The 19681-nt window shown below is 51.6% G+C and overlaps 2 protein-coding genes across 21 annotated transcripts in view; one reads left to right on the forward strand and one right to left on the reverse strand.

Annotated features, from left to right (window-relative positions):
• Positions 1 to 385: 385 nt before the first annotated feature.
• PITX3 (paired like homeodomain 3) lies at positions 386 to 11696 on the reverse strand. The gene is made up of 4 exons (XM_054436765.2): positions 11490 to 11696; positions 2161 to 2290; positions 1786 to 1988; positions 386 to 1298 (listed from the first exon to the last, which is right to left on the reverse strand). The coding sequence occupies exons 2-4, from the start codon at positions 2276 to 2278 to the stop codon at positions 711 to 713; spliced, it is 909 nt and encodes a 302-aa protein (XP_054292740.1). The 5' UTR covers positions 2279 to 2290; positions 11490 to 11696; the 3' UTR covers positions 386 to 710.
• A 3954-nt stretch (positions 11697 to 15650) lies between these two features.
• The window catches only part of GBF1 (golgi brefeldin A resistant guanine nucleotide exchange factor 1), a 135161-nt gene continuing 131130 nt past the window's right edge, over positions 15651 to 19681 (forward strand). For 13 of the 20 annotated variants that reach the window (XM_054436769.2, XM_063670192.1, XM_054436767.2 and 10 more), the window contains exon 1: positions 15689 to 15950. The gene's annotated coding sequence lies outside the window, so the exon portion shown is untranslated. Of the gene's footprint in view, positions 15951 to 19681 lie in introns of all 20 variants that reach the window. The other 7 variants (XM_054436766.2, XM_054436773.2, XM_054436776.2 and 4 more) reach the window with 3 other exon arrangements.

Here is a 19681-nt window from a genome sequence, read left to right on the forward strand (position 1 = left end):
GGAACAGTGAGAAACAGGTGCAGAAAGGCGGAGTAACTTTATCTGAAGTCATAGGCTCCCTGAATAGCAGAGCTGACACCTACAAGGAAGCGTTGGAGACCAGATCGACCAGCTAGCCTCCCTGAGACCACGAGGTGGCGCCGCAGCACCGGCTGTGGCCGATGCCAGCCAGGTAGCTGGTTTCCCACGTCCCCCGCACGCACGCACCTCTTTGCTGCAGGAATCCCGGGCTGCCCCGACATGGAGTAGGGGGGGGTGGTGAGTGGGACTGAATCCCTAGAAGCCTGGACCCTCACTTCGTTCCTGTACATCCAGCTCGCCTGTAGACAGTGGGGGAGGATGAAGGGAAGAGGACTCAACCGCAACTCTGAATCATCACGCCTTCGACAGTCCGCGCACGTTTATTTCATTTATCTTTGAAAACGAGGGAGGGGAAGCCTGGAGAAGGCGGGATGGGCCAAGGGTGAGTTGGCCCCTGGGGAGCTGGTCCCTGTTCCTGGCTTTAGTCCCAGGGGCGCGGTCTGTGTGTAGGGCCCAGTCCACCCCTCAGGGCTGGGAGGGGAAGGCCCTCTCCTGAGCCGGCGCCCCCCAGCTGCCCAAACACCCCTTTCAGACCCTGGGGCGGGAGCAAGCCAGTCAAAATGACCCCAGTCCGCGGAGGCTGTGAATCGTTGCCCCCGCCTTCGGGGATGATCTACGGGCGGGGCCGCTCATACGGGCCTTTCCACGGCGTACTGGCATGGACTAAGGTTGGCTGCCGGGGGCGGCCCGTGCACAGCGGGGTAGCTGAAGGAAGCGTGCTGTTTGGCTTTGAGCCGCAGGCTGGCCAGGCTGGAGTTACACGGGTCCCGATAGACGTAGGGGGAAGAGGCGGCAGCCGCGGCGGCGGCGGCGGCCGAGGCATAAGGGCAGGACACGGCCCCAGAGGACACGGCGGCCGGAGCCAGCCCGGGGGGACCCCCGCCCAGGCCCTGCAGGGCCCCAGGCCCTGGCACGGTGCCCGGGGCAGCCGCGGCGGAGGGCACCATGGAGGCGGCGATGGAGCTGGGTGGCGAGAAGACAGGCTGCGAAGCCAGAGGCCCCACGTTGACCGAGTTGAAGGCGAATGGAAAGGTCTTGGCGGCGAGCGGCGGGGCAAGCGCCTTGGGCGGCCAGTTGCCGTACGAGTAGCCGGGGTACACCTCCTCGTAGGGCGGCACCAGCCCCCCGAGCGGCGCCGCGAAGCTGCCTTTGCACAGCTCGGCCTGCTGGCTGCGCTCGCGCTTCCGCCATTTGGCGCGCCGGTTCTTGAACCACACCTGCGGGCACGGGAGAAAGGAGGTCAGGGCCCGGGGCCGGGTCCCAGCGGCTGGAGGGCGGGCCACCCCTACGGGGCTTCCAGCCGGGGCCCTGCGGTCTATAAACGAGATGAGGTGGCTGGAGACAGGGTGGGAGGGAAGGAGCGCAAGGAGTCCGGGGTCGGAGAACAGAAGGCGCGGGCGGCAGGACCGAGTCATCTGCGCCAGGGTCTGGCGTAGGATGGGGTTGAGGAGGGGTGGTGAGGGGAAGGAGATAGGGTGTCAGGGCCGAAGAAGCGCGCGGTCCGAGTAGTAGGGAGCAGTGGGAGCAGAGGCTGGAGGTTGGCGGGCAAGAGGCCGCGTGGGGCTGCGGCCGGGAGCCAGGGTCCAGGGTCCGGGGTCCGGGGTCCGAGGGACGGGGCAGGTGGGGTGGAACCGCTGGCCGCCGGGTCGCAGGCTGAGCGCGGAAGGCCCGCGCGAGTGCGAGTCGCGGGTCTGGAGAGCATACCCGCACGCGGGCCTCGGTGAGGTTGGTCCACACGGCGATCTCCTCGCGCGTGCTCATGTCGGGATAGCGGTTCCTCTGGAAGGTCGCCTCCAGCTCCTGTAGCTGCTGGCTGGTGAAGTGCGTGCGCTGCCGCCGCTGCTTCTTTTTCAGCGAACCGTCCTCGGGGGAGCCGCCGGGCAGCGAAGCCGAGGCCTTTTCTGAGTCTGGGGGCCAGGGTGGGGGCAGGTCACAGGGCGCCCAAGCCTGCGCGGATTCTCCGGCTCGGGCACCTCCTAAGCCACCCACTGGCTCCCACCGAGGCTGCCCAGCCTGGGTCCCACCCGCACTGGGGATGAAGCTGTTATCTCCTGCACCCGCGGAAGGGGGCGCGCTTACCGCTGTGCTCCTGGCCCTTGCAGCCGTGCTCTGGGAGCTGGGGGTGCGGAGTGCCCGCGTCTGACAGCGACAGGGCAGGGCTCCGGGCCTCTGCCTCGCTGAGCAGGCCGAACTCCATGGAGGGAGGGCTCTGGAGGCGAGAGAAGACACAGACCAGGGTAATGGGGGTAAAATCTCCGGCTTAGCTAGGTTCCAGCAGCGTTTCCCCGTAAATTCCCTGCCGCCTTTCTCAGCCCCAGCCATAAAGCTGGGGCTGCGTGGGGCTCCTTAGGATAGAATCGGGAAATAGCAGCCTAAGGACGCAGAGGTGCATGCTGAGAGGTTCTCTGCATAGATATATAAACTAGACTTTGTTTTGTTTACTGCTGGGAACTAGAACTGTGCCAGGTATACAGCTGGGGTTCAATATTTATTGAATTAATAAAAATGTAGACTATAGGCCGGGCGCAGTGGCTCACGCCTGTAATCCCAGCACTTTGGGAGGCCAAGGCGGGTGGATCACCTGAGGTCAGGAGTTCGAGACCAGCCTGGCCAACATGGTGAAATCCCGTCCCTACTAAAAATACAAAAATTGCTGGGCGGGGTGCCACTTGCCTGTAATCTCAGTTACTCGGGAGGCTGAGGCAGGAGAATCGCTTGAACCTGGGAGGCAGAGGTTGCAGCGAGCCGAGATGGTGCTACTGCACTCCAGCCTGGGTGACAGAGCAAGATGCTGTCTCAAACAACAACAACAAAAAAATCTACACTATAGCACACTACATACCCTATACTACATCTGCAAAAACTTAAAATCCTTCTCACCTGAAAGCTCAGTATCCCCCTATACTCATACATGGTCCTCAGCCAATCATACCTGAGACACAGACCAGATGTCTGTTACCCACTCTCCTTAGGACAGATTGTATTTTGAACCAGACCTGATATTTCTCCCTTAAGAATAATGCGTACTTACTGTGAGCCTTTACCTCATTCTCTCTCCCCTCGCAAGAATATGTCAAGTATGATCATCCTTTTTCTGCTGAGGAAACTGAAACTTGAAGGAACTTGATGAGGCTCACAGAGCTTGTAAGCAGTGGATTGAGATCTGAACTAGGTCTGTGAGACTCCTAATGCATTTTCTTTGTTTGCTTTTTATTTTTCTTTTATTATTATTTTATTTTTCTGATCCAGTCAACTCAGAACGCTTGTTTTCTCACACTGTACTTTCTGGGGCCTTCCCTCGAGATTCGCTCAGGGACTCAGCTGCGGTTCTAGCCTGGCCTTGCTTGGGTCGGCTTCAGCTAGGGCAGCACTGCTTTGGTCTGTTTCGTTTATGATTTCTTTGTTTTTTTTTTTTTTCCTTCTTTTTTTTTTTTTTGAGATGGAGTCTCGCTTTGTTGCCCAGGCTGGAGTGCAGTGGCATGATGTCGGCTCACTGCAACCTCCACCTCCAGGGTTCAAGCTATTCTCCTGCCTCAGCCTCCCATGTAGCTGGGACTACAGGCACGTGTCACCATGCCCGGCTAATTTTTGTATTTTTGGTAGAGACGGGGTTTCACCATGTTGGCTAGGCTGGTCTTGAACTCCTGATCTCAGGTGATCCGCCTGCCTCGGCCTCCCAAAGTACTGGAATTATAGGTGTGAGCCGCCGTGCCCGGCCTGTTTTGTTTATTATTTCTGAAGAGATTTCATTTGAAAGAAGGTAACAAGATCAAACATAAGTGTAAAAACCACTGGGTGCTTGGGCTGGGCCTGGTCTCATGCCTGCACAGACATACACTGCATCCCACCAGTGACTGCTCCACTCATGGACGGCCTCTACCAAGCCAGCTCCAGGCCATAGGCAGGAGCTTCATAAGACCACCTTCCCACTCATACTTTCTTTCCCAAATGTAGCCTCACATTGCCCAGGAGCCTGCCTGGTCCTTCTCCAAGTTTCCCCCGCAGGGTCCCCTTTTCTGCCTGCTCTCCCAGGACCCCTCTGTTGGGAGGAAGGGAAATGGGCAATACTGGGGCTCAAGACTCTGGGTGCCTTTTGGTTGGAGGAGAACAGAAGGAGGCTAGGGACAGAGGGAAGGGGTAGAGAGCTGAGTGGGAGGGGCCTCTCTGCCCCTCTCACCCCTTCCCCATTAACAGGGGCTTAATGCAGGCTGCACGGGATGGCATTAATGTGGTGGATTAGATTGAGATGTGTGTCACTTGGCTGCTCTGGATTTATTAGGAGCCTTTCTCAGGGAGGTGCAGATGGGCAGCGGCCTGTATTTGCACATGGTAATGCCCCCTTCAACAGCTCAGAGATCACAGCTGTGCCCCCACTCCCCACCCCACCTCTCAAGCCAGGTTGGGAGTGGAACCGAGGTCAAGGCAGGAGGTTGAGAAAGAGTCCCTGCTCTTTCCACAGGCAGAGGGGTCTAGATCTTGGACCTTTTACTGGATGTGAAGAGACAGGGCTGGAGGGAACCCAGGACAGGAGAAAAGTCAGGCCAGAACTGGAGGTGTGCTCAGCTTACTTCCCCTTCCAGGTCAGGTCAGGTCAGGGGGTTTGGAGCTGGAAAACTTTGGCCAACAATGCTCTGATGGAAGGGAGATGTCCCTGAGAAGGAACTATTGTAGCCTTGGCTGGGAAGATGAGGGAGGAAGGGTTAGAACTGAGAGCTGGAAAAAGTGGTGCTCTGAAGTCTCCCCTTACTTCATACCCCTTACTTCATACCCAAGATGCCCTTGAAATGCAAATCATCCCCCTGACTTTTCCAGAGGCCATGGAAGCAACACGGAGCTGGGAAAAACCCAGAGAGGGGTTTACCTGTGGGAAAAGCAGTCCCACCCTTGCCACCTAGCCTTCCAGTCAGCTTTGGCTCCAGACTTTCAGTTTTCCAAATTACCCTGCCCCCGGCATTCCATACCTGCATCTTGCTTTCACTCTATTTCAGCAGAGGGAGGCAGGGTGAGAAGGGATATGGGCGAGGAAAAGCCGAGGCCGAAAGCCGAGTTCAGGCTGTGTGTTCCCAGAGACAGACAGACGCATGTGCAGACACACACAGGCCCCCACTCAGACATAATAAGCACTTGGACTTGGAGCTAGGGGCACACAAACACACACTCTCCCACACACGTGCTGCCACATCCAGGCAGACAGACACGTACCGTCACACTGTCTCCTCTCTGTGACAGGGACAGCTGCTGGGGCTGTTTTGGAGCTAGCCATTATTACCCTTCCCCCACCCCCCTACCGCCTGCCTGGCCCCTCTGAACCTCAGTTCTCAGTCTCAGGAGCTAAAGACTCTGTGTAGGGGAGGAGCAGGCCAAGGGGCCAGGGGAGTTTTCTGCACTGGATGCTGCTGAGTGAGGAGAAGGCATGAGAATGCTGGAGCTAGAGGATGGGGTGGGGAGGAGGGGCAGAAAGTACCCAGGCCCCTCTCAGGAAAGTCATCTGGTATAGCCCAAAGAAATTAGGCTTGGAGTCAACAGATCTAGATTCACGTCCTGGCTCTACAACTTACTAGCTGTGTGTCCTCAGCAAGTTACTTTACCTCTCTGAGCATATTTCTTCATCTCCGAAAGGAAGTTCATGATCCCTTCCCTACTTGCCTTCAGTGTTGTTATAAGGTTTAGATAAAAACATAAACATGTAAATATGAGTAGGGATAAAACTCTACCTGAGTAGGTTTTTTTCTCACTCATTAAACAAATGTTTATTTAGCACATTCTATGAGCTGGGCGTTGAGTTAGGCACTGAGGGTGGAGTGGTGGCTAAGATCTCATCCCTGTGTCTGCCCTTCCTTGAGTGGGTCATCTGCCCAGACTGTATCCTCCAGTGAAGTGTTTCCCTGGTGAATGAAGGTGAGTACGCTGCATTGCCGAGAGATAGGCAACACATGCTGTGAACACTCTGTCCTGAGCATAGATGACCCAGTCAACAAGGTAACACCAAAATGGGCAGAGTAACCCAAGCTGGGAGCCACTTTGGGGACAAGGGACTGGTGAAGGAAAGAATGAAGCCTTTAGGCTCTTGCATGGGCTAGTAACAGCAGAGAGAGGAGCCACGGCTGAGAAGGGACCTGACTGTGAAACTGAAGAGAGAAGGAAAGAACAGTAAAGCCAGGCAGGCAATAGAGAGATGGAAGGGTGGGGGCATAGACCTCTAGCCGACTCACGTCCGGGTGGGCTGGTCAGGCAAAGGCTGGGGGCGCCAAGCTGTTGTCTGAGCTGGAGACAGGCTGGCTGAAGATTAAGCTCCCCCAAACTGCTGGAGGTCAGGAAGCTAGGGAGTTGGGACTGAGGCCAGGGACTTCGCCTCACTCAGTGGATAGGGAAGAACAAGCAGGAGGTCTGGAAGCTGCAGGATTGGTTGATGCTAGTAAGAAATGCCCAGGCAGGGACAGAGAGAGTCAGGAGATAACAGTGATGGTGAGTCCAGCTCTGGAAGGGGGCTGCCAGCCCCACTCCTAGCCTTTTTGCCACACCTTGCTAGGGATGTGAGGGATGTGTGGCCCAGTCCCACTGGTATCAGGGTGGAAATCCCAGGCCCAGGGAGTACAGAGGGCCTACAGGTATGCTCTGATTCTGTAGTACAGGCTGGAATTACAGGAAGCCTGGTCATGGACTGCAGCAAGAATGAAATATCCAGGACATATGAAGGTGGAGAGCAGATCTCAAGCCAGGGAGGCCACAGTGGGGAGGCCATGGTTTCCAAGAGACACAACCCCATGGCAATAAGTCAGCTGTCATGTGGACCCACTTAAGTCCTGAAGCCAGAGAGGTAGACCAGGGACATAGTGAGAGCCCACAATCGGTTGCAATATTAATGCCTGAGGCTGGAGGCATAACCTGGAACTCAAATAGGAGAAAACCTTTCTCTTTCAGGGGCTAAATGGAGAGGAGCTGGAGTTGTGATGTTTTCATCTTATAAACATGAAACTGAAGTGAGGCCCTTAAGTGGACATGGCCGCATGTTCATTAGGAACGCTGAGCACCCAGACTCTATGGTTTGCTGAACTGCAGTGTGCAAATGGGAGCAAATCGAGACACATTTGCAGCAAAGATTTGAAGCACTCAAGTTATTAAGGGACGAATCGGGGATCAGAGAAATGACTCCACAGTCTTCCTGCTCTTCCTTGCTTCCTTCCTTCAGCAAGTATTACGTGTTAAGAGGGATCCCAAGAACAATAAGGCAGAGACCGTAACTTGTAGGAGTCTGCAGTGTAGGGAGGCAAACAGAGCACAGGATGGAAAGATGGACTGCATGGGTCTGACTCCCAGACTGTGGGAGATCAGAGAGAGGGAAGCCCATGGAAGGTGGTACCAAGTGTTGGGGGCTCAGAGAATATAGGCATGTGACTGAATTGGGAGTTCAAGAGGCAGAGAAGGGGTATGGCATTCTAAATAATCAGCAGTGTTGGGAATAAGCTGGCAGGCTGGGAGGGCAGTGGTGAACCTAGGTTAGTCAGAGTCTCAGTGTAGGCCACGGGAGATCTGCAGAGAAATGAGTCAAACCGAGGGGGCCTCCAATGGGGGACAAGGGGCAGTGGTTCAGATTTGACAAAGTCTAGGCTACAGTATGTCCAGCTTTTTCATCAAAAACCCCTAAGATTCACACTGAGCAACAGACCTGAATAAAGAAAAAAACCCTAAGACCAGTCAAAAACAACATCTACTAGAAAACAGAAGCATGACCTGAAACAGCTGCCACTAGTATAAAATTGTTTTGAGGTCGCCAGCTTTATGTTAAAAATGCAAACAAATTTTTCATTCTATTCCATACTTTAGTCATGGAATATAAAATATTTTAATATAAAAATAAAGCTTTTTTAATATAAAATAAACCCCCCAATCTTCAAGTGATATCACCACACCAGGAAGATGGGCCCTGTTTAGACTGTGTGTCATGCCTCCTCCACTCCTGTACTGCCCTCCTCCCACCCCACCCCACTATGAGAAGCAATGCACCAAGCAGTAGGGGTCACTGGAGGCTTGTAGCCAGGAGTGTGACAAAAAACAGCATCTTTGTAACCTTTATTTGACCATGGTGAGCAAAAAGTGTTGGGCAGGGAAGAAATAGGAAAGGAGAAACTATTAACTGAAAGGTGTAAAAAAGGCCCCGGGGCAGGACAATGGGAAAGGAGAGATAGAGTTTTGAAAGTTATTCCTCTCTGTCTTCCCCCAACTCTTACCCCACTGATGATCTTTTCCTTTTCCTCCCCATCATTCTTTTCATGAGTCCCTGGCGGTGGCCATGGACACCCTAGACACCCCAAAGCTCAGGACCTAATGGATCCTTCAGGTTAGTCTAGGAGGCATCATTTAGTGTGAATGGAGAAGAAAAGTTTCTACTGGCCCCATCCTTCAGTCACCACAAGTCAGCTCTAGCCTGCTGCGTTTGCCCTCCCGTTCTGAACCCGAGTCCTGGGCCAATGTTCCCATCCCTGAGCAGGAGGCAGGCAGAGATATTTGGCCTGGTAGACAGGCTAAGCATTTGGGGAGCTCCCCAGAGTTCTCAGACGGGGGCAGGGGTAGTGGCCAGCATCTGAAGTCCGCGATAGGGTGGTCCATCTGTCATTAAGATCCCTCCTATGGCTGCATCAGGGATGTGATTAGGCTGCTCTAAGTCTCAGCCCCACTTTTCCAAACAAAGATTCTGCAGCTTGGGCATAATAATAGCAGTGCTTCTTATTTCTATGGTGCTCCTTCATTTGCAGAGGGCCTTCACAGACATAATTTCATTTAACTCACACAACTGCCCTGCATGGCAGGAGTACCTATCCCCATTACACCTCTAAGAAGGCAGGATGCAAGGTTACACAGTTTGAAGAGATTCAAACCACCTAGTTCTGCTCTTTCCATGCCTCACTCCCTCCACCCTGTAGCCATTTGTGACTCTGACATGTGCTGATCCTTCCAAACCCTGAAGGATTCCATTTCTACTTCCTGCCTCTACTGTCTCTCTGGAAATGAGCTCTGGAAGTATGCTGCCCACTGTGTGCCAAAGAACATTTTTCTATTCATCCTGAGCTTGCATCACTCCAGTTCTAAAAGGCCCCCTCATCTCCAGTTTCAAGATTTGGGGAGCAAGCAATTCTGCATATCTAGGTCTTTTATTATGCTGTAGATTTCCATCCTGTCTCACCTTCCAGAGGACTAAACTTTGAAATTTGCTCTCACCAGCAACCCCTGGCTCCCCATTCTGCCATTCATTCTCTGACCCTACTCTAGGCCCATGACATTCTCCCTAAGAGCCAGTGACCAGGCATGCATTCAGTTACATGACTTTATGCAAGGGTGGGAAAAGGTTCTGTCTTTTGTTTCCAGTCACCTTCATTATGATACCACCTCTTTGGCCTTTTTGGCAAAAGCCAACTTTGAGCTAAAGTCTTCAGGGAACCATCTGTAATGCTTTCCCTATTCCTTTCCTGACACAGAGCCCTTCATTTCACCTATAATTTCAGTGATTTTATGGGAGCACAGCAATGGGAGCACAAGCCCCTGAAAAGTGCGTCAGAATGTGATGGGGATAATTGTGGTGTGTCTTTATATTGATCAAAATAGGGCAAATGAAAAAAAAAAAGTTGAGAATCCTAGGCCAGTAATAAGCAAACTTTAGAACTGAGGAATGGACATGGGAGTGTGGGGAATACATATTGTATGTCACTCACAGGTGAAGGGTAAGAAAGGTTGAAACCGCTGTTTAGATTACTCATTGCTAAATACAATGCCTTGCACTTGTCCTTGTGAAAATTCAGTCCCCAGCTGGGCTATCTTGCTCACTTATATGGACTCGTTCTCCCTGTTCTGTCCTCTTCAGCATAATTGAGCTGTGGTTAGAATTGGGGTCAGGGTGGATGGTCACTGTATGGGCCCAGCAAAGTCAGGGCTGTATCCCAGCTGCAGGGAAAGTAAACCCGGATGTTAGGTAGGGCCAAGACATCCTTCCCAACTAGACTGAGAGGGCCAGATAGCCCCCTGTTGGACTCCAGAGTCTGGATTCCATGAGCCTCCTTCCCACCTCCGCTCAGCCACCAGGGTGGTGTTGGGACTGGTAGGGCTGAGGAAGCAAAAGGGAAACAGGACCACAGGGATTGCTTTGCTAGTGGGGCTGTAGGTTTCTCTTCTGGCCTGGGCTCCTGCCCACTGTAGGGAAGGAGCCATTGGTCGGCTGATACTCCAGCAAGGAGTCTGGGGGGTGTCTGGTTAATTGTATTGGAATTAGGGGGCAACTGAGGCTGCCAGGGGCTTGTGCCCATCTCCTTCCTGTTTTCCCATTGCCTTTTGTCCCCTATTCCTTCCTTTCCTGGTCTTGATTCCCACTAGCAGGCTCCTCATTGGCCTTCTGTCCTCAAATTTGGATTCTGGAAGTACAGAGTGATGCTCTGATCTATTCTGAATTGAAGGGGGCATGTGTCCCGGCCCACCTCATCCCAAGGCCAGGCTGCAGCCTTTACTCTCGCTCCCTGCTCACAGCTTCGCAGCCCGAAGGAGCTGAAACAAGTTTGCAAAGTGTGAGCTGGGATTTGAGGTGACCCACCGCAGCCGACCCCATCGCACACGCAGCAGCTGGGCAGGCGCTGCTGGGTAGATGGACATGCCACCCAGCCAGGGACATTCTGTCCGCCACTGCCAGACACAACGCCCGCTCCGGAGAGACCCACTTCGCTACCCGGACATTCTGTCCGCTCCGAGCCCCATGCGCCTCGGAAATTCTGTCCGATTCTGAGGCGGCCTCAAGTCAGGACCCTTCTGGGCCCAGACACCCCAAGCCAGATCCACTATACCCGCCGCCTGGTGACTCTGATCCGCACAGCGGCCATCTGAATCAGTCGTGGCCGGGCTCTCACAACACGGCTCCTATACCAACTGCGGAGCAGCTGGGAAGAGAAGCGTGTGCGACCAGGCGCACCCCGGCTCCCAGCCCCAGGAGTCTGAGCCTAGGCCGAGGGGCGTCGAGCGCCGCCAACTGCCCCCACACTGGGGGCCGCCGCCAGCTCCCCCGCTGGCCAGGGCCTCTGTAACCCCTTTCGCTCCCTGGCCGCCTGCCCCGTGCCCTGGGATTCCAGGGCGCTTTCTGGTAATGGTTTCCAGACTCCCTACTCCCTGCCTCGCGAAGCCCCTATCCTGGCTTCAAGTCTCCGGCTTCGTTCCGGATCCTCTGAGTCTCCCGCTTCCCTATCCCTGGTTCTTACCCTGAGTTTCCCTTTTCCCAAGTCCTGGCCCCAGGTCTGCAATCCGCCCTCCCATTCTCGACCTGTTCCCGAGGCACTGGAGTTCAGCTGCCCCAGGTCTCGTTTTAGGGAATCCAAGGTCCGGCAATAGCTCCTTGGCCCCATGAGCCCCTGTCCTTAGAATGGTCAAACACTCACAGTGCGTCCCGGAACAGGCAGACTCCCAGTAGCGGCGGCTGCGGCGGCGATCTCGATAGAGGGCAGGCAGGGGCCAGGGGCCGGGCACCCGGCCGGAGTGGGGGCTGCCCCCCTGCTCCCGGGCTGCCTCTCCGCTCCGGCGCTCCCGGACTCTCGGAGGGAGTGAGCCTCACCGCGTACTGCCACCCCCAGCCGGCGCCCATTCACTTTATGGCAGACCAGGGCGCCCCCAGCCCGCCGCCGCGAGCCTCGCGCGTCAGGCCCCGCCCCTTTCCAGCTGCGCTGCCGGGGCTCCGCCCTTTCCAGCTGTGGATCTCCAGGCCCCGCCTTTGAGGGAGGGGTCTGGCCGGCGAGTCGCCAAGAACCCCGCCCTCTGGCCAATCAGAAGCGCTCTTCAGCAACTCGGCCGCGCCCCTCCCCACGTGGCAGAGACCGCGCTCCGGCTAGGAAGCTTAGGCAGAGTCAAGTGGGCGAGAGTAGAGTGGTCCCGGTAGCCACGGGTAAAAGGGATCGGCTGGCAGCGAAGTGGGTTGGGCCGCTACCCCGAGGAAAGTGGATCGGCGCCAAGTGGGAAGGCGCACGGGGCCGCCGGGTCTCAGCGCTCAGACTTCTCTGCCGCTCAAGTTTCGCCGATTTTCTCCACTTGTCGCTGTCCGTCTCTCCTCCCTTTTGTCTCTGTTCCAATCCTCCCACGTCTCGCCTTTCTTTCCTCTTCTTTCACCTCAGCCGCTTCGCTCCTGCTGTTTACCATTCTCCTTCCTCTGCCACTTTAAAAGACTCATTTCTTTTCTCTCTGCTCCTCTTTTTCCTCATATCTTTCCTCTTCTTCATTTCCCCCTTCTTCTCCAAGGAAGGTGACTTCGTGGAGACAGCAGGGTTTGGAATGATACAAACCAAAGTGGTATTCCAACGCTGCCACGAACTGCACTATCAGTGAGTGAACTTGGACAAGTAACTATCATCTCCCTCCCCGCGAAAAACAATTAAGAGGAGGTTCCTGCTGGATCTCAGGGCTTGGGCTGGGCACTCCAAAGGCATGGACCGATTGCCTTTCAGTCTGTACCCTTGTCTTGCTTAGGCTGTGCTCTCCCTCCTTCAGCAGGGCTGGTTTCCCGCTGGTGGTACCAGGTTAAGTCCTGTGGGCAAGGTGTGGCCTTGGTGCCTGCTGGTTAGGAATTTGCAAGGGACAGGACAGATGACCAAGGAACATCCTGGCAGACTGTGACTTCGGCCCTCTCTGACTTAGGCCTCAATTTCCAGGAAACAGGCTCCTTCTCTTCTCCCAGTTAGGCTATGTTGCTTGGGTGCTCCTAAGAGCCTAAGCCCAGGCCAGGCACGGTGGCTCACGCCTGTAATCCCAGCACTTTGGGAGGCCGAAGCGGGCGGATCACAGGGTCAGGAGATTGAGACCATCCTGGCTAACACGGTGAAACCCCATCTCTACTAAAAAATACAAAAAATTAGCCGGGCGTGGTGGCGGGCCCCTGTAGTCTCAGCTACTCGGGAGGCTGAGGCAGGAGAATGGCGTTAACCCGGGAGGCGGAGCTTGCAGTGAGCCGAGATCGCGCCACTGCAGTCCAGCCTGGGCGACAAAGCAAGACTCCGCCTAAAAAAAAAAAAAAAAAAAAAAGAGCCTAAGCCCAGTCACACAATATGGCCCTAAAGCAAATCTAAACAGTCATGTCTTGACTGTTCAGTGACTCCCATTGCCCTTAGGCTAAAGGTCAAGCTCCCTAGCCTGGCATACTAGACCTTCAGGACCTGACCTTGTCTTCATCTCCAGTTTCCTAGTAGTGTCCTGCACACCTCTGGCCCTTCCTGTGAAAGTAACCCACCTTTATATTGTCAATTCCTACTCCTCCAATGTTCCACTCAAGCCTTATTTCCTCTGGGAAGCCTTTTCTGAACTCTCAGGTTAGCCTCTTGCTCTCATGACCCTCTGTGTATACCCTCTATTACACCACCCACCATATTGAAGGGATCAGCTTATGTGTTATCTGCTATGAGAATAAAATTTAAGAGGGTAAGGACCATGTCTATTATTCCCAGGCATAATGTAGAATCTCAATAAATGTCACACTGAAATCTATGAGGAAGATGTTCTGCCTGGTAAGATGATGATTAGTGGTTAGGAGGGACTAGGGAATTGTCATCTCTCTCCTCCCCATCTCTATTGCACAATCACATGCTTTTAGAATGATGAATTTCTGGAGGTATGAAGAAGTAGATATTGGCGAGCAGAAATTTTTGGCCCACTTAGAGGATTTTCCAATTGGCTTTCCAGGACCTCTCAATCTGAGACAGGCCCAGGACACCAACTCTCAGTTTTCAAATGAAGAGGAAAATGGCTCTGAGGTAATGTGGAAAGAGGTGCTATGATGGTATATCCTCTTTCCCTGACTCTCTTTGGGTGATAGAGGCTAGATCCTCAGCTGGACCTACCGACCAGAAGCCCAATGTGCAGGTGTAGGGAGTTACTGAGGGGTTCTTCAGGTCTGATGTCTGACGGGTGCTTTACACTAGAGCATCGTGGCCAGGTGTGGTGGCTCACACCTGTAATCTCAACACTTTGGGAGGCCGAGGCGGGTGGATCACCTGAGGTCAGGAGTTCGAGACCAGCCTTTCCAACATGGTGAAACCCCGTCGCTACTAAAAATACAAAAATTAGCCGAGTGTGGTGTCAGATGCCTGTAATCCTAGCGACTTGGGAGGCTGAGGCAGGAGAATCACTTGAACCCAGGAGGTGGAGGTTGCAGTGAGCCAAGATCACACCATTGCACTCCATCCTGGACGACAGAGCAAGACTCTCTCAAAACAAACAAACAAACAAACAAAAACAAAAACAAAAAAACTAGCACATCATAGCACATGGATGGTCTTTGGATGCCTGGTTTTGAGACTACATTCCTATGTGGTTAGTTATAGAGCTTCCCTGGACTTGGGTCGTCCATAATTGGGAGGATGTATGGAAAGAATTAGGCTTTTTTTTTTTCATTGCCTCCCAGCAGCTTCTCCAGGTCTGCAGGGACACTGGGGCTCTAGTGTCCCAAACAGGCCGGGAATTTCATGATTCAGTCTCCTAGGAGAAAACCCATCATTCTCTTGTCCTCTTCCCACACATTCTCACTTCCAGGTAATACAGGTAATTCTAAATAGCTTAGTAACCTCTATCATCTCTTGCAAGGGGAGGAGGCAGCTGGGGGCAAGACAGTGAAAACAGGTGGGCATCCAACCCTCAGGCCCCTTAGCGTTTCTAAGGCACACAAGAAAGACTTCTGTTTCCTATCACTGATGTGGTGGGCTAAGCTGTGTATTTAGCCTGGTGGATAAGGCCCGTCCAAGGCTTGGTATGAAAGGCAGACCGGGAGTCAAAGCCCGATATACTAAGGCATAAGAGGTGACAAAAGGCGATGAAAAGAGTTGGCCTGGGGGTGAGGAGACCCAGGGGTTCGTCTCTCTGCTCTGCTATTTACTAGTTATGTGAACATGGGCCCAGCCTTCCACCCTGGAGCTGTTTCCTATAATGTAAAATGAAGAGACTTAAATTAGATATCCAGGGCTTCTGCTACGTCCCATTTTCTCTATTTCTGGATGATGGGAATGGGGCAGAAGACGCTGAAACAGAGTTGGGACGTGACAGACATAACTGTGAGAAGCCGCAACAGGGAAGGTGGACGAGAGGGCAAGGACAGCAGGGTGTGGAATAGATCGCTGGACTTGTTTTTAGAATGAAGGGAGCCCAGAGCTGCCTCGAAAAGGAGTGATTCCTCAAGGGGCATGGTCTTGGCCCAGGTAACTTTGATAATACGTGGACAGGGGAGTAGGGATGCCCGCTCAAGTTCTCAAAGCGGACCCCGCCCCTTTCCAGCCAATTGTAGCCTTCCTCCCCATAATGCTCAGCAGCCACTGCCAAACCGCGCACTGCAACCGAACTCTACCTAACTCCACCTCTCTAGCCGCCCAGCACAGTTCCTCATTTTTTATTGGTTTTTTAAACTGTCACTCAGAGAGTACTCGTATCCGTTGGTTGTCCCCTAACCTACCCTTTCTTTCCCTTGTAATCTCGCCTCTTTAGGCACTACCCGCCTCCTGAAGCCAATTTCCTTTATTCGATTGGATAGTCGGAATGCTACTTTTCACGGTGCAAAGCTATGATTGGCTGCACGCGGCAGGGCTCGCGCAGTTACCAGGCAGCGGGCTAGACTGAGGCTAGTTACCACGTCAGTGAGCTGACAGGGAAGGTACCCGGCTCCACTGCCCGTCCCGGCCGACTCATCCTGGCGGACTGTGCAGTCCCACCCTGACTTCGGCCTCAATTTCCAGGAAACAGGCTCCTTCTCTTCTCCCATCTGCTACCAGAGCCGGGAGAGCTGCTCGGAGACGCCTCCGGGGTGCGGGCTGGACATGAGCAGCGGCTGCCGGTCCTGGGACTAGGCCCCGCCATTTTGGATCCGCTGACAGGTCAGCGAAGTCTCTTCCTAGAGTTCCGGTGTCGTGAAGGCCGCCCTGACATCGCAGTAGGGAATTAGTGGGAAGGGCCCTTAAATTGGGCGAGCCAAGGTGGGCTAAGGACGCAGCGGACAGGAATAAGACGAGGGAAGGGTTGTTGTGGGAGGGAACAGGGAGGTATGCAGGGGCAAAGGTCAGGCCTCTGCCGCAGGAGGGGCGATTTCTGCTCTCATTACTGATCCTTTGCAGGTGCCCAAATCTTCTGTTTTCCCAGGCTTGACCTAGTCTTTAGCTTCTCCTTTACAGCGCTTTCTGCATCCTAAAGAGCCCAGTACTCAAAAGTGAAAGCAAACCTAAGGAGCATTGTGTCTGCTTTTATGGGTTTTCAGACTTTAGATGTGAAAGGCTCTCTAGATTCTGTACAGCGTCTACTTCTTTGTGATTGCCTCACTAATACAAAGGAACTGCTTCATTAACACTGAATGATGAACTAGTGCACCCTAGAATCAGGTTGTCAGCAGAGGGACGTGTGGAAGGCTTGAGGTTATAGCAGCACAGGGAACTGGGCTATGAGAAGGCTTCCCTCTTACAGGACAGCTCAGCTGCCAGTCTGGGTCTGTATGTAAACACTAGACTTATCTCTGGGCCTATTTGTTCCTTTATACAATCTTTCACAGGCATTCTTTTCTAGTGTATGTTTTTGTTGACATTTCTCTCTCAGATCTTCTCTTCACTAAGGAGATGAGGCTTAATTATAAGGAAACCACTCCATTATGACATATTTGACTGACAGCAGAGAGATATTTGAATACTGGCAAAGTTTGGTATTGTTGGCCTATTATTTTTAGTGGGCAAAAAGAGTCATGAGAGATTTTCAGCCAATTGTAGGGTCAGAGCCCCAGAGTGAACGATGGAACATAACCCTAGAGAGTGTAGTTTATGGCACTGTGATGACCTTTGATAAACTGCTGTGTTGTAAAGCTGCAAAAGTCCACCAAGGGTAAAGAATGCTTTTAGAAATAAGGAATAGTGTAGATGGTGTTTTGTAATGCACAATGTGGAAACTTGTGCATTAATTCAGGTATAAAAGGCACTCTAGGCCCTGTGGAGGATACAAATGGAAAGGTCTGCTTTGGGATTGCTCAGTTAATGCACTTCTTAAAGGTAGTAGCATGTATGTGCAGTGGCCTAGCTAGAGCATGTAGTAGGTTAAGAGCAGGATCAACCTAATGCCTTTTGGTATGTAGTGGGCACTCAATAAACGTTATCTCTATCTGGGATTAGTTTCAGTATGTGATCAGGACTTGTGGCCTGCTTTTGGCCCTGGCAGTCAGGAACACTTTGCACTTTTGCATGATGAGGTAGTAACAAGGAGGATCAAAACCTCATAGTGTCAGAAGAGAAAACTATTTAGGATCTTGGAATGACTAACTCAGTTTTTCCTACCTTTGTCCTTATGAAATTGAAATTTCATAATTTCCCTTTTCCCTTCCTACCTTTGTCCTTATGAAATTGAAATTTTTGTGTGTGTTGGGAGAAGGGGGATGGCATTATTTATGCTTCACGTGTGTTGATTTAGAATTAGTGGGATGGAAATGGTACAGGAAACTATTTGCATTTTAACTTGCTGATCTAAGTTGTAGAATTCTTCCCCTCTCCCTGCCCCCAAAAAAGTAGTTGAACACAGCAAATGAAATTACATACCTCAGGAGGTACCCAGGTTTGATGATCCTGCCTTGCTCACTTGGGCCATTGCCCTGATGAGTTGATATGCTTTGCATAACAGGCAATCTAGTCTCTGGGTAGACAGTGTGATCAATCCAGAATCCAGTCATCCTCAATTGAGCCTAAGGGTGACTATAGAGGCATCAAAACGTTTTCTCTTTCTCTCTCTCTCTTTCTTTTTTTTTTATCCTAAATGTCATTTCTAGATAGGAATAATTTTCTAGATAGGAATAATTCCCACTCCTACCCACAAATCAGAAAATTCATCCTTCAAACACAAGTCCTAAACTTGTATTTGAGCTTCTTTTTAATGGTGTTTGTAGACAGTATGTTCCAGTCTTGACAGTGATGCTCATTGGCACAGTGGGAACTCAGGTTATAGACATATCTCCTCAGTAGCCGGGCACCAATCCCAGTTTCAGCTCAGAGTTCTCAAAGTTCCACTACTATTTTATTTCCCTGTTTTCCAGAAGTCAGGATGACTGCCACTTTTACATAATAACCTCATTGATAGGGTACTTAGACTGGCCACTGTGGGCAGCTAAAGAGGAAGAAGACACAGCTCTTGCTTTTGAGGAGACTCTATTTATAGAGTACTCACTGCAAGGATCACCCTAATCTTTGTATGACACTTCTCATTGATTGATCACACTCTATATCCCTGTGGCTCTGTGTGACTGATTATAGAATGATTCTGTTGTTGGGTTAATGGTGGGATTGAATTTAAGGGTGTATGTTTTTGTTGACATTTTATCCTCAGGCTGGAAGAGCTATGTAAATATATTGAGCTGCTGTTTAGCTGTTACTCTTTTTTTTAAATATTTCAGTATGTTCAACTGCAGTTGTTTAACTAAATGAAAATATTATAAAGCAGTGTGCTGATTTGGAACCCCAATAATAATGGAAGTGATCATTGAAGTGATTATTTGTTCTAGTAGTAGTGGAAATTATCATAGATGCAATAGTAGTGTAAATGATCATGGAGTTATGATGGCAAAGTAATGGTTTGCCAATCATATAAACCAGGGGTTACGAGCTCACATGCCTAAATGCCAGGAAGGTAATGTAAATGAGTGAATTGAGTCCCATGGGAATGTATTAGGATTAGTGGGGACTGTTGTGTACTGGAGAACCCATGCCTTTATTTTTTTTGTCTTTCATTTTAATTTCTTTTTATTGAGACAGGGTCTTGCTCTGTCACCCCGGCTGGAGTGTAGAGGAGCAATCACAGCTCACTGCAGCCTTGACCTCTGGGCTCAAGTGATCTTCCTACCTCAGCCTCACAAGTAGCTGGGACCACAGATGTGCGCCATCATGCCCAGCTAATTTTTTAATATTTTGTAGAGACAAGGTCTCTCTGTATTGCTCAGGCTGGTTTTGAACTCCTAGACTCAAGCAGTCCTCCCATTTTTGCCTCCCAAAGTGCTGGGATTTTAGGAATGAACCACCATGCTCAACCCATTCCCTTATTTAAAAGAGCCAACTGCTCCTTTTTCAGCAGATTGTTACTGTTTTAGAATGCAGGCACAGAATGACTACTCTTTCTATTTTTCAGGAGAAACTGGAAATTTAGATTATTGTGTTTTCTAATTGTTGGAAACTAGTTAAAAGTATTTTTAAGCCTTTTTCAGGCCAAACAAAATATGTCTGTGGACTGGATTCTGCCCAATGGTTACTGGATGATGACCCTCAATAAACAAAATGGGCAGGCCTTATGAGACTTAATCACTGCAGTTCTCTATGCATAATCACATAGACTTTTTTTCTTTGTCCTACTCTGCCAGCTGTCACCTTTATACCTTGGGTGCCCTGAGTGGCTAAAAGATGGAGTGAGATAGAGAAGCTTTGTTTTATTTTTCATCTCCAAGCTGGCAGAAGAGACAGCTTTGGACATATTAGTAGCTTACCTTGTAAATGGTTCTTGAGATACTCTCAGAATCTCCACAGTGGGAGGAGATGGCATGCTAGAGCTGAGGTACACTGGTCACCCAATTATCAGGTCTGGGAGGATTTTCCGG

This window comes from Pongo pygmaeus, chromosome 8 (assembly GCF_028885625.2).
Source record: "Pongo pygmaeus isolate AG05252 chromosome 8, NHGRI_mPonPyg2-v2.0_pri, whole genome shotgun sequence".
NCBI classification, from domain to species: domain Eukaryota; kingdom Metazoa; phylum Chordata; class Mammalia; order Primates; family Hominidae; genus Pongo; species Pongo pygmaeus.